The sequence below is a fragment of the Hyla sarda genome, chromosome 3, assembly GCF_029499605.1.
Source record: "Hyla sarda isolate aHylSar1 chromosome 3, aHylSar1.hap1, whole genome shotgun sequence".
Lineage (NCBI taxonomy): Eukaryota > Metazoa > Chordata > Amphibia > Anura > Hylidae > Hyla > Hyla sarda.
The window spans coordinates 423658454-423672053 of NC_079191.1; the positions used below are offsets into that span (position 1 = coordinate 423658454).

At 42.8% G+C, this 13600-nt stretch overlaps 1 protein-coding gene across 7 annotated transcripts in view; it reads left to right on the top strand.

Annotated features, from left to right (window-relative positions):
* Positions 1-13600, top strand: part of MARK1 (microtubule affinity regulating kinase 1) — a 180425-nt gene that overhangs the window by 63904 nt on the left and 102921 nt on the right. For all 7 annotated transcript variants that reach the window (XM_056568384.1, XM_056568382.1, XM_056568381.1 and 4 more), the window contains exons 2-3: positions 9186-9389; positions 13087-13140. In XM_056568384.1, the coding sequence (XP_056424359.1) occupies positions 9186-9389; positions 13087-13140 (258 nt within the window). The remainder of the gene's footprint in view (positions 1-9185; positions 9390-13086; positions 13141-13600) is intronic.

A 13600-nucleotide genomic window follows, 5' to 3' on the forward strand; every position in this document is an offset into this window, starting at 1 on the left:
GTTTAATCCCATTGAACTCAATATGGCTTGAATTTCAGCATTCAGAGATCACAAAATTCAGCTGAAATTCAGTTTTCGGAACTCTACAATTTTATTCAGTAAGCTTTGCTGAATGGAATTTGTGCTAAATTGCGGATATTTAGCTGCGTGAACATAGCTTTAGGGGTAGTGTATAGTATCTATTAGGGATCAACAGATTATCGCTATGGCCGATATTATCGGCCGATAATCACGATTTTGGGCATTATCGGTATCGGCAATTACCTTGCTGATAATGCCCCGCACAGCGACACACCGCACCGCGTCGCACCCCCCACCGTAGTGCTGAGCGGTATACCGGTATGAACCGGATACCGTTTTTTTTTTTTCTCCCACGGTATGGATTTTTGCCCATACCGCTATACCGGTCGGGTCCCTCCCCCACCCTACGAGTCAATAAAAAAAATTAAACTTGCCCGTAATGGGGGTGGTCCGGGCCATCCATCCTTCCTGTAGTGTCCGGCGGCATTCCGGGTGGAGGGTGAATTCTCCACTCCGGGCAGGCTCCGGCCTAGTACGCTGCATAGACGCCGCTACGTCCGTGACGTCAGGTGCGTTGCTGCGCAGCGGCGTCTATGCAGCGTTACTAGGCCGGAGCCTGCCCGGAGTGGAGAAGAGGACCCCCGGAGAAGAAGGGCAGCCCGGACCGGTTCACCCTCCACCCGGAATGCCGCCGGACACTACAGGAAGGATGGATGGCCCGGACCACCCTCCCCGGACCGTCCCTGCAGCAACTGGGAAGGTGAGTCAGGGTTCTGGGATGGACAGGGGTCTGTATAATATACTATACCTACAGTAGGCCCTCCAGCTGTTGCAATACTACAACTCCCAGCATGCCCGGACAGCCAACGGCTGTCCGGGCATGCTGGGAGTTGTAGTTTTGCAACAGCTGGAGGCACCCCTAGGCGCGGCGGGGGGAGCGGTGGTGGTGATGGGTCTCAGGACCCCCGGACAGGCAGGGGGAGAGAAGCGGGTGGCCGCGGCGGTCTCTGGCACCACAAAAGCCACTGCAGTGCATTGATTTAAAGCGCCCGCTTTAAATCAATGATCTGCAGCGGTGTCGCGGGGGGATAAATAGCCGATAACTTATACCGGAATATCGGTATAAGTTATCGGCTATCGGCCCTAACCTCCACCAATTATCTGTATCGGCCATAAAAAAACGATATCGGTCGATCCCTAGTACCTATAAATGTTATATTGGTATACGGGACCCCCCGTTATAATTCACGGTGGAGCGATGGTAGATTTGTGGACAATCACTACGATAAATTCATGTACAGTACAAAAGTCACAGCTCACTTTTCTGTAAAGTGGGCAGGAATTAGAGAGAGGGGTTCGGTTGTCATGCCAAAAACGATAAAAAATTGTGTTAATTAAAGCAAATATTTATTCAAGCGCCTACTTGGCATAGATAGCAGGGCATGGACAGTCAGATGTACCAAAATGTATTAATTATCATATTATTTATTTGTTTAATTATGATACTAGACAAGCAAATCAAACGTACCTTTTTAAGTGCCACAATCTAATAAAATGATGATTTTCTCCATTAAAGGGGTACTCCTGTGGGAAAAATATATATTTGCGATTTTCGCATATTTGTTCACCTTTTTTTTCATGCGAAATTCCTAATAAAATTCGCAAAATGCGCATGCGCGATTTATATCTTTATATCTAACTAACTACTTTCTCATTGGTTTACTAGGGATGTTGCTAACCTCTGACAACTGTATTTGCATCCTTCTCATTGGCCCACAAGCTAAAAGAAGGGCGGGATCAGTGTCCTCTGGAAGTGCCGAAATTCGCAAATTTTCGCTTATTTTTCACCTTCTTTGGACCGCAAGCTGAAAGCGAGGAGGGATGATCCCTTTTTTTGCACAGTACACATGTGTACGCATCATTGTTGTGATGTATACTGTGAAAAAAATAAAATAAAAATAAGAATATTCGTCATAACGAATCAAAAAAAATAAAAAAATGTAAATGACTTCTATTAAAAAACCTTAATCCTTCCAGTACTTATTAGCTGCTATATACTACAGAGGAAGTTCTTTTCTTTTTGCATTTCTTTTGTCTGACCACAGTGCTCTCTGCTGACACCTCTGTCCATGTTAGGATCTGTCCAGAGCAGCATATGTTTGCTGTTGTCCATTGAGTCAGTGTTTCCCAACCAGGGTGCCTCCAGCTGTTGCAAAACTACCAGGCACCAGGGTGCCTCCAGCTGTTGCAAAACATCATTGTTGTGATGTATACTGTGGAAAAAAAATAAAAAATAAGAATATTCGTCATAACAAATATATTTTGCTATATTCTAAATACTCACAAAATCGCAAAGTGCCGATATCCGCGATAAAAAAATCGCTATTCGAATATTCGCGCTCAACACTAGTCATTTCTTATATCTGTTCATGGGAAAGCTGGGTGACCACAAAAAAAAAAATGTAAATGACTTCTATTAAAAAACCTTAATCCTTCCAGTACTTATTAGCTGCTGTATACTACAGAGGAAGTTTTTTTCTTTTTGCATTTCTTTTGTCTGACCACAGTGCTCTCTGCTGACACCTCTGTCCATGTTAGGATCTGTCCAGAGCAGCATGTTTGCTGTTGTCCATTGAGTCAGTGTTTCCCAACCACGGTGCCTCCAGCTGTTGCAAAACATCATTGTTGTGATGTATACTGTGGAAAAAAAAATAAAAAATAAGAATATTCGTCATAACGAATATATTTTGCTATATTCTAAATACTTACAAAATCGCAAAGTGCCGATATCCGCGATAAAAAAATCGCTATTCGAATATTCGCGCTCAACACTAGTCATTTCTTATATCTGTTCATGGGAAAGCTGGGTGACCACAAAAAAAAAAAATATGTAAATGACTTCTATTAAAAAACCTTAATCCTTCCAGTACTTATTAGCTGCTGTATACTACAGAGGAAGTTTTTTTCTTTTTGAATTTCCTTTGTCTGACCACAGTGCTCTCTGCTGACACCTCTGTCCATGTTAGGATCTGTCCAGAGCAGCATATGTTTGCTGTTGTCCATTGAGTCAGTGTTTCCCAACCAGGGTGCCTCCAGCTGTTGCAAAACTACCAGGCACCACGGTGCCTCCAGCTGTTGCAAAAACATCATTGTTGTGATGTATACTGTGGTAAAAAAATAAAAAATAAGAATATTCGTCATAACGAATATATTTTGCTATATTCTAAATACTCACAAAATCGCAAAGTGCCGATATCCGCGATAAAAAAATCGCTATTCGAATATTCGCGCTCAACACTAGTCATTTCTTATATCTGTTCATGGGAAAGCTGGGTGACCACAAAAAAAAAAATATGTAAATGACTTCTATTAAAAAACCTTAATCCTTCCAGTACTTATTAGCTGCTGTATACTACAGAGGAAGTTCTTTTCTTTTTGCATTTCTTTTGTCTGACCACAGTGCTCTCTGCTGACACCTCTGTCCATGTTAGGATCTGTCCAGAGCAGCATATGTTTGCTGTTGTCCATTGCGTCAGTGTTTCCCAACCAGGGTGCCTCCAGCTGTTGCAAAACTACCAGGCACCACGGTGCCTCCAGCTGTTGCAAAAACATCATTGTTGTGATGTATACTGTGGAAAAAAAAATAAAAAATAAGAAAATTCGTCATAACGAATATATTTTGCTATATTCTAAATACTCAAAATCGCAAAGTGACGATATCCGCGATAAAAAAATCGCTATTCGAATATTCGCGCTCAACACTAGTCATTTCTTATATCTGTTCATGGGAAAGCTGGGAGACCACCAGTAAACTTTCCATTGAGTCAGTGTTTCCCAGCCAGGGTGCCTCCAGCTGTTGCAAAACTACAACTTCCAGCATGCCCAGACAGCCGAAGGCTGTCTGGGCATGCCGGGAGTTGTAGTTTTGCAACAGCTGGAGGCACCCTGGCTGGGAAACACTACATTGAGTGTTGTTGTAGTTCCATAGAGGGTAGTTGTCACCCAGCTTTCTCTGATATAAGAAATAGCCGAATAGAATAAACATCAGTTCGTGCGTCTAATGTTCCCCTTATTTCTTTTTTCCGCCGGCGTGATTCTGCTTAGCCGTGTGACCGCCGTGTAGGTTGCGGTGTAATTTTTCCGCAGTGCGCTCTCCTTTCACATCACTTGCAGACCCTTACAATATTCCTATGTATGGAGGGGGATTGTGTTACACCCGCAGTGACGTTCCGGATATCATCTCTATCCGTGATATCATTATGAAATTGCGGCTGCGGAGGAGGTGAAGTCCACTCAATGTCACTTGGATGATTATATAATGAAAGTCGCATTTTTTAATTTTTTTTTGGTGTACATGTTTATGACTTTTACCCGTACCTGTGTATATACCCCTAACCTTACTGTAAGAGAGAGAGACACCGGGTCCTGTGTAACACTAACTTAAAAAGTGGAGGAATTTGCCCCTATGAGCCTAGATTAGCATGTAGAGATCAGCAAACTTACAGTAAATTCGATTCGTCACGAACTTCTCGGCTCGGCAGTTGATGACTTTTCCTGCATAAATTAGTTCAGCTTCCAGGTGTTCCCGTGGGCTGGAAAAGGTGGATACAGTCCTAGGAGACTCTTTCCTAGGACTGTATCCACCTTTTCCAGCCCACCGGAGCACCTGAAAGCTGAACTAATTTATGCAGGATAAGTCATCAACTGCCGAGCCGAGAAGTTCGTGACGAATTGAATTTACTGTAAATTCCCTCATCTCTATTAGCATGCATGTCCTTTTTTAAAGGGGTTCTCTTTTTCCATAAATCAAGTGGTGCCAGAAAGTTAAACAGATTTGTAAATTACTTCTATTTCTTAAAAATCTTAATCCTACCAGTACTTATTAGCTGCTGTATTCTACAGAGGAAGTTCTTTTCTTTTTGAATTTCCTTTCTGTCTGACCACAGTGCTCTCTGCTGACACCTCTGTCCATGTCAGGAACTGTCCAGAGCAGGAGCAAATCCTCATAACAAACCTCTCCTGCACTGGACAGTTCCTGACATGGACAGAGGTGTCAGCAGAGAGCACTGTGGTCAGACAGAAAAGAACTACACAACTTCCTGTGGAGCAATACAGCAGCTGATAAGTACTGGAAGGGTTAAGATTTTTTAATAGAAGTAATTTAACTTACTGTTTTAACTTACTGGCACCAGTGGATTTAAATGTTTTTTTTTTCCCAGCGGAGTACCCCCTTAACATTTTGGGGGCACTGTGACCGTTTCTGTGAGGAAATAGTTATTGACATTAGTATGCAGTTATTGCAATCTACTCTGTGGTGGGGCACTTAGGCTGTCTCTGTTAGGGGGGCATGAATATTATAGGCATCATGGCCTTATCCAGTGTTTCTCAACCAAGGTGCCTCCAGCTGTTGCAAAACTACAACTCCCAGCATGCTGGGAGTTGTAGTTTTGCAACAGCTGGAGGCACCACGGTTGGGAAACGGTGACCTAATCTGTTATAGGAGCACAGTCTCCTTATAATGAGGACATTATGGTTTTCATTAGTATGGAGGCACTATGGCTGTCTGTTATGAAGGCATGATAGTCGACACTAGAGATGAGCGAACTTACAGTAAATTCGATTCGTCACGAACTTCTCGGCTCGGCGGTTGATGACTTATCCTGCGTAAATTAGTTCAGCTTTCAGGTGCTCCCGTGGGCTTGAAAAGGTGGATACATTCCTAGGAAAGAGTCTCCCAGGACTGTATCCACCTTTTCCAGCCCACCGGAGCACCGGAAAGCTGAACTAATTTATGCAGGAAAAGCCATCAACTGTCGAGCCGAGAAGTTCGTGACGAATCGAATTTACTGTAAGTTCGCTCATCTCTAGTCGACACTATTATGAATGCACTGTACAATACCAGGCCTGCTTTGTAATGGGGAACCCTGCTGTTGTCTCAGTAATAACGGCACTGATATCGGAGTGCTGCTGCTGATCCTTTTATACAGCTGCTGCGGCCGTCTCTGTTATGGGGACAAGTTGCTTGGCACTGTTATGGAGGCACTGTGACTGTCTCTGTTATGGGGGAAATAATGGTTGACATTATTATAGAGGCACTCTGGCTGTCAGTGTTATGGGGGCAAAATGGATGACAATATATTAGAGCAGTGTTTCCTAACCAGGGTGACTCCAGCTGTTGCAAAACTACAACTCCCAGCATACCTGGACAGCCGAAGGCTACGACCCAGCTCTCCTAGACTCCTGAATGGCCTATCAGACTGGACCCTGATTTTGTAGTGCAGTGTTTCCCAACCAGCATGCCTTCAGCTGTTGCAAAACTACAACTCCCAGCATACCTGGACAGCCGAAGGCTACGACCCAGCTCTCCTAGACTCCTGAATGGCCTATCAGACTGGACCCTGATTTTGTAGTGCAGTGTTTCCCAATCAGCATGCCTCCAGCTGTTGCAAAACTACAACTCCCAGCATGCCCGGACAGCCGAAGGCTGTCCGGGCATGCTGGGAGTTGTAGTTTTGCAACAGCTGGAGGCACTCTGGTTGGGAAACACTGTTTTAGAGGCGCTGTGGCCTTCTCAGTTATGTGGGAATAATGGTTGACACTGTTATTGAAGCACTGTGTCTGTCTCTCTTATGGGGGCATAATGTTTGACACTGTTATGGAGGTACTGAGGAATACCCTGTTATGGGTTAATTAAAGGGGTACTCAGGTGGAAAACTCTTTTTTTTTTTTAATTTTTTAATTTTATTTTTTGTTAGATCAACTGGTGCCAGAAAGTTAAAGAGATTTGTAAATTACTTCTATAAAAAAAATCTTAATCCTTCTGATACTTATTAGCAGCTGTATACTACAGAGGACATTCTTTTCTTTTTGGATTTATTTTCTGTCTGACCACAGTGCTCTCTGCTGACATCTCTGTCGATGTCAGGAACTGTCAAGAGCAGGAGAAAATCCCCATAGCAAACATATGCTGCTCTGGACAGATCCTAACATGGACAGAGGTGTCAGCAGAGAGCACTGTGGTCAGACAAAAGAAATGCAAAAAGAAAAGAATTTCCTCTGTAGTATACAGCAGCTAATAAGTACTGGAAGGATTAAGGTTTTTTTAATAGAAGTCATTTACAAATCTGTTTAACTTTTAGGCACCAGTTGATTTAAAAAAAAAAATGTTTTCCACCGGAGTACCCCTTTTTAAGGTCGTTTTTTTTATGGGTTAATTGTGTCGCTCTGTTATGGGGGCACTGTGATTGTCTCTGTTATTATAGAGGCACGCTGTCAGTGTTATGGGGGCATATTGGATAGCACTATATTAGAGGCACTGTGGCCTTCTCTCTTATGGGGTAATAATGGATGACGCTGTTATTGAAGCACTGCGTATGTCACTCTTATGGCGGCATAATGTATGGCACTGAGGAATACCCATTATGGGTGCATTAAAGGGGTTGTCCAGGAAAATAACTATTTTTTTTTTATATATATCAACTGACTCCAGAAAGTTAAACAGATTTGTAAATTACTTCTATAAAAAAAAAATCTTAATCCTTTCAGTACTTATGAGCTGCTGAAGTTGAGTTGTTCTTTTCTGTCTAAGTGCTCTCTGATGATACCCCTCTCGGGAACTGTCCAGAGTAGAAGCAAATCCCCATAGCAAACCTCTTCTACTACTGTGCAGTTCCCGAGACAAGCAGAGATGTCAGCAGAGAGCACTGTTGCCAGACAGAAAACAACAACTCCACTTCAGCAGCAGATAATTATGGGAAGGATTAAGATTTTTTTAATGGAAGTAATTTACAAATCTGTTTAAACTTTCTGGAGCCAGTTGAGAGAGATATATAAATATATATATATGTGTGTATATATATATATATAAAATAAATAAATATGGTTTTTTTTTCTGGAATACCCCTTTAAGGTCTGTTTTTGTTATGGGTCAATTGTGGCTCTCCCTATTATGGGGGCACTGTAGCCTACTCTCTAATGGGGTACATGGTGTCTGATATTGCTATGAGAAGTGTTGTTGGTGTCTAATATGAGCTGTTTGTGTTATGGTTGTACTTTTGGCTGTCGCTCTTGGTTGATACCTTTTATGGGGGCACTACAGTATGCACCATTATGACCACTATATGAGTTTGTTAAATTGAACTGTTTGGCGGTATCTGTCCAACTGGGGCTGTAGTTGTCAATACTTTGCAAGCTCTGTGACAGTCATTGTTATAGGGTTCATGGTGGCTGTCTGTGTTATGGGGGACTGTGACTGCTTCTCTTGTGGGAGCACTGTGACCATTACCATTAGTGGAAACCGTGGCAGTCTGTTTTTAAAAGTGGTACTCCACTGGAAAACATATATATATATATATATTTTTTTTAAATCAACTGGTGCCAGAAAGTTAAACAGATTTGTAAATTACTTCTATTAAAAAATCTTAACCCTTCCAGTATTTATTAGCTGCTGTATGCTACACAGAAATGTATTTTCTGTCTGACCACAGTGCTCTCTGCTGACACCTCTGTCCATGTCAGGTACTGTCCAGAGCAGGAACAAATCCCCATAGCAAAACCTATCCTACTCTGGACAGTTCCCGACATGGACAGAGATGTCAGCAGAGAGCACTGTGGTCAGACTGGAAATAAACTCAAAAAGAAAAGAACTTCCTCTGTAGTATTCAGCAGCTGATAAGTGCTGGAATGATTAAGATTTTTTAATAGAAGTAATTTACAAATCTGTTTTCCACCGGAGTACCCCTTTAATGTCAGATTGTCACTGTGATCTTCGCTATTATTGGTGACACATTAGTCATGGGGAGGGGGGATTTTGATGTCACTGTTCACATTGATTAGTTAGTGGTCTGAATGTTTAAAGTGGTACTCCGCTACTCAGCGTTTGGAACAAATTGCACCGGGAGCTTGTGACGTCATAGTCTCGCCCCTCATGACGTCATACCCCGCCCCCTCAATGCAAGTCTATGGGAGGGGGCGTGATGGGTGTCATGCCTCCTCCCATAGACTTGCATTGAGGGGGTGGGGGGTGACGTCACGAGCTCCAGCGTTCAGAACAGTTTGTTCCAATCCCTGAGCAGCGGAGTACCCCTTTAAAGGGCAGGACCATATAACTCCTCTCCATCTTGGTCATTATATTGACGATTGCTCTTCTTTCTTCTTTCTTGCAGCATACGTCAGTGGACGGCTACACGGAACCACACGTCCCTCCCACGAAGTCGAGCAGTAGACAAAGCCTTCCTCGATGTCGCAACTCCATAGCGTCCACCACCGACGAGCAGCCGCACATCGGAAACTACCGCCTGCTGAAGACCATCGGCAAAGGAAACTTTGCCAAAGTGAAACTGGCCAGACATGTCCTGACGGGGAGAGAGGTGAGTGCAGAGAGTGCGCGCTCAGGGCCGCCATATACAGTCCTGGAATAGAGTTCTCCGGCCGCGTTCACCCCGGACAGCCCGAAAGAAATCGTAGTCTGCCGGCTGTGAATGAGAGAGGACTGGGCACCGAGCCAATGCCCCCCCCCCCCCCCCCATTCGAGGCCTATTGTTGTCTGCGCAGCGCTGTATATTATTCTGCTGTATAGCCGCATTGTGTGACTAAGTTATGGCCTATTTACAATTTCCCTGTGCGAGGCCAAATCCGCTCCCCCGGCAGATGAAGCTAATAGACTCAACAGCTGTTCCCCACTGTAATTCACTTCTGTGCATTGACTTCCTTGGCCCACGCAAGTCACATTGGAGCAAAGCTTCAGGGCACAAAAAAAGTAAAAAAAAATGCTAATTTAAAGGGGAACTCCGCTGGCCCAGGGTTCAGAACATTTTGTTCCGAACGCTTGGAGCGGGGGTCGTAACGTCACAGCACGCCCCCTCAATGCAAGTCTATGGGAGGGGGCGTGGCGGCTGCCACGCCCCCTCCCATAGACTTGCATTGAGGGGGCGTTGCGTCACGAGGAGCGGCACCCAGCGTTCGGAACAAACGCCGGGTGCTGCACAGCTGCGGGACGCCTGCGATCAGACATCTTATCCCCTATACTTTGGATAAGGGAGAAGATGTCTAGCGGCGGAGTACCCCTTTAAAAACTGACCCGTCTTTACTCCTGACCTCTTCATTTTAGTAAATGCAATGATCCCTCAAAATACAATGGTCTCAGGTTACAATATGTTCAACATACAATGGTCTTCTCTGGACCAATGTAACTTGAAACCAGACTCAACATACAATGATGTGTACAGTCCTGATCCACGTTAAAGGGGTACTCCAGTGAAAAACTTTTTTTTTTTTTTTTAAATCAATTGGTGCCAGAAAGTTACAGATTTGTAAATTACTTCTATTAAAATTTTTTAATTCTTCCTGTACTTATTAGCTGCTGAATACTATAGTGGAAATTATTTTCTTTTTGAAACACAGAGCTGTCTGCTGACATCACGAGCACAGTGCTCTCTGCTGACATGTCTGTCCATTTTAGGAACTGTCCAGAGTAAAAGGAAATCCCCATAGCAAACATATGCTGCTCTGGACAGTTCTTAAATTGGACAGAGATGTCAGCAGAGAGCACTGTGCTCATGATGTCAGCAGAGAGCTCTGTGTTCCAAAAAGAAAAGAATTTCCGCTGTAGTATTCAGCAGCTGATAAGTACTGGAAGGTTTAAGATTTTTTAATAGAAGTAATTTACAAATCTGTTTAACTTTCTGGCACCAGTTGATTAAAAAATAAAAATAAAAAAAGTTTTCCACCGGAGTACCCCTTTAATGATTAGAGTAGGATACTGTCAGTACCGATGGATGATTGCGTAGTGACACATTTACCAACGCCCACAGTACATGCACAGCTGATGTCCTTTTGGGAACTGTGGAGCAGGCGCAGCGCCTAAGCTTCGGATTTGTGTATTACAGCCTCATCTGGAATCTGACATGACATGCCATTTAACCCATTTGATCTTGTGTTCCATATTGACCACGGCATCTAGGTTGTTAAAAACCTTGCCGCACCCCTGTCTTCCCAACATCTCCCAACGAGTCAATCCTTGTCATGGCAGCTAGATTCCACAATTCCTGCCGTGACTGAACTCTACCCTGACAGAGGTTTAACCCCTTAAGGACCAAAGACGTATGAGTACGTCCTTGGTCCCGCTCACGTGATATGACGCGGGGTCCCACGGTGACCCCGCATCATATCACGGCGGGCCCGGCGTCATAGTGAAGCCGGGACTCACCTCTAATAGCGTGCAGCACTGATCGCGGTGCCACGCGCTATTAACCCTTTAGACGCGCGCTCAAAGCTGAGCCACGCGGCTAAAAGTGAAAGTAAAAGTGCCGGTTAGCTCAGGGAGCTGTTCGGGATCGCCGCGGTATAATCGCGGCATCCCGAACAGCTGTAGCACAGGAGGAGGTCTTCTTACCTTCCTTCCTGCGCTGTCCGATCGCCGATTGAATGCTTCAAGTTTGAGATCCAGGCTTGAGCAATCAATCGCCGAAAACACTGATCATTGCATCTCTATGGAGATCCATTGAACAGTGTTAAAGATCAGTAAATGCAATGTTATAGCCCCCCCTATAGGAGAAGAAAAGTGTAAAAAAAATCATTAACCCTTTGAATTATCCCTTCCCCTAATAAAAGTTTGAATCACCCGGCATTTCCAATAATAATAAAAAAAAAACAGTGTAAATAAAAACAAAAATAAACATATGTGGTATCGCTGCGTGCGGAAATGTCCGAATTAAAAAAATATACCGCTAATTAAACCGCACGGTCAATGGCGTACGCACAAAAAAATTCCAAAGTCCAAAATAGCATATTTTTGGTCACTTTTTATATCATGAAAAGATTAATAAAAAGCGATCAAAAAGCCAGATCAATGCAAAAATGGTACCGACTAAAAACTTCAGAACACGGCACAAAAAATGAGCCCTCATAGCGACCTGAACATGGAAAAATTAAAAAGTTATAGGGGTCAGAAGACCTCTATATGTAGTTATGATTTTTTTCTGAAGTACGACAAAATAAAACCTATATAAGTAGGGGATCATTTTAACCGTATGGACCTAGAGAATAAAGATAAGGTGTTATTTTTTTACCGAAAAATGTACTACGTAGAAACGGAAGCCCCCAAAAGTTACAAAATGGCTGTATTTTTTCAATTTTGTCGCACAATTATTTTTTTTCCCGTTTTGCCGTAGATTTTTGGGTAAAATGTTTGATATCATTACAAAGTAGAATTGGTGGCGCAAAAAATAAGCCATAATACTGATTTTTTGGTGCAAAATGTAAAGAGTTATGATTTTTTAAAGGTAAGGAGGAAAAAAACGAAAGAGCAAAAAACGGAAAAACGCCCGGTCCATAAGGGGAAGGGGTACTCCACTGGAAAACATTTTTTTTTTTTTTAAATCAACTGGTGCCAAAAAGATAAACAGATTTGTAAATTACTTCTATTAAAAAATCTTAATCCTTCCAGTACTTATCAGCTGCTGTATATTCCACAGGAAGTTCTTTTCATTTTGAATTTATTTTCTGTCTGACCACATTGCTCTCTGCTGACACCTCTGTCCATTTTAGGAACTGTAAAGAGTAGGAGCAAATCCCCATAGAAAACCTCTCCTGCTCTGGACAGTTCCTAAAATGGACAGAGGTGTCAGCAGAGAGCAATGCGGTCAGACAGAAAGGAAATTGAAAAAGAAAAGAACTTCCTCTGTAGTATACTGCAGCTGATATTTATTGGAAGGATTAAGATTTTTTAATAGAAGTAATTTACAAATCTGTTTAACTTTCTGGCACCAGTGTTGATTTAAAAAAAATAAAATAAAAAAATGTTTTCCAGTGGAGTACCCCTTTAAACCTCTGTCAGGGTAGAGTTCAGTCACGGCAGGAATTGGGTGCGGCAAAGGTTGGTTTAGGTTTTTGTTTTCCTTTTTTTCATGCGAAAATGATGGACCATTGAAAAGTTCACATTGTCCTATAAAAACAAATCCCTCATGTGGCTTTCTCAACAGCAAAATAAAAAGTAAATTTTCTGCATAAATATTGTTTTGTGTTTTTTGCTTTTTTTAAATAGTTTTTTCTTTCTTTGATGCGCAGGTTGCAGTTAAAATAATAGACAAGACTCAACTAAATCCTACGAGTCTACAGAAGGTAAGAGAGAAACCATCTCATCCATCCACTTTTTCTGTTGTGGTGTAGGGTCACACATAGCACATCCGCAGCGGGTTTCCTGCTGCAAAAATTCCGCTAGGTGATTTCCTGCTGGGGAATGCCGAGGAATTTCAGCAGCAGAAAATCTGCAAGCAGAACCCATTGACTTTAATGGGTAGCAACATAGTCCATTTGTGGATTTTCCAAATCTGTATGCTGAATTTCTGCTTTAGGGAACCCGCTGCGGCTCTGCTTTTTGTGACCCTACCCTAAAATATGTTCCCATGTGCAACAGTACGGATTAACACTGCTTTACAGGACCAAAGGAAATCTCCTCAAGATATTTGGACATGATGGGAGTTATAGTTTTGTAATGGCTGGAGAGCCACAATTTTGAAATACAGTTTTAGGATTCGTTCACACGATCGTAACTCAGCGGGAAAACAGCTGTGAATTATGC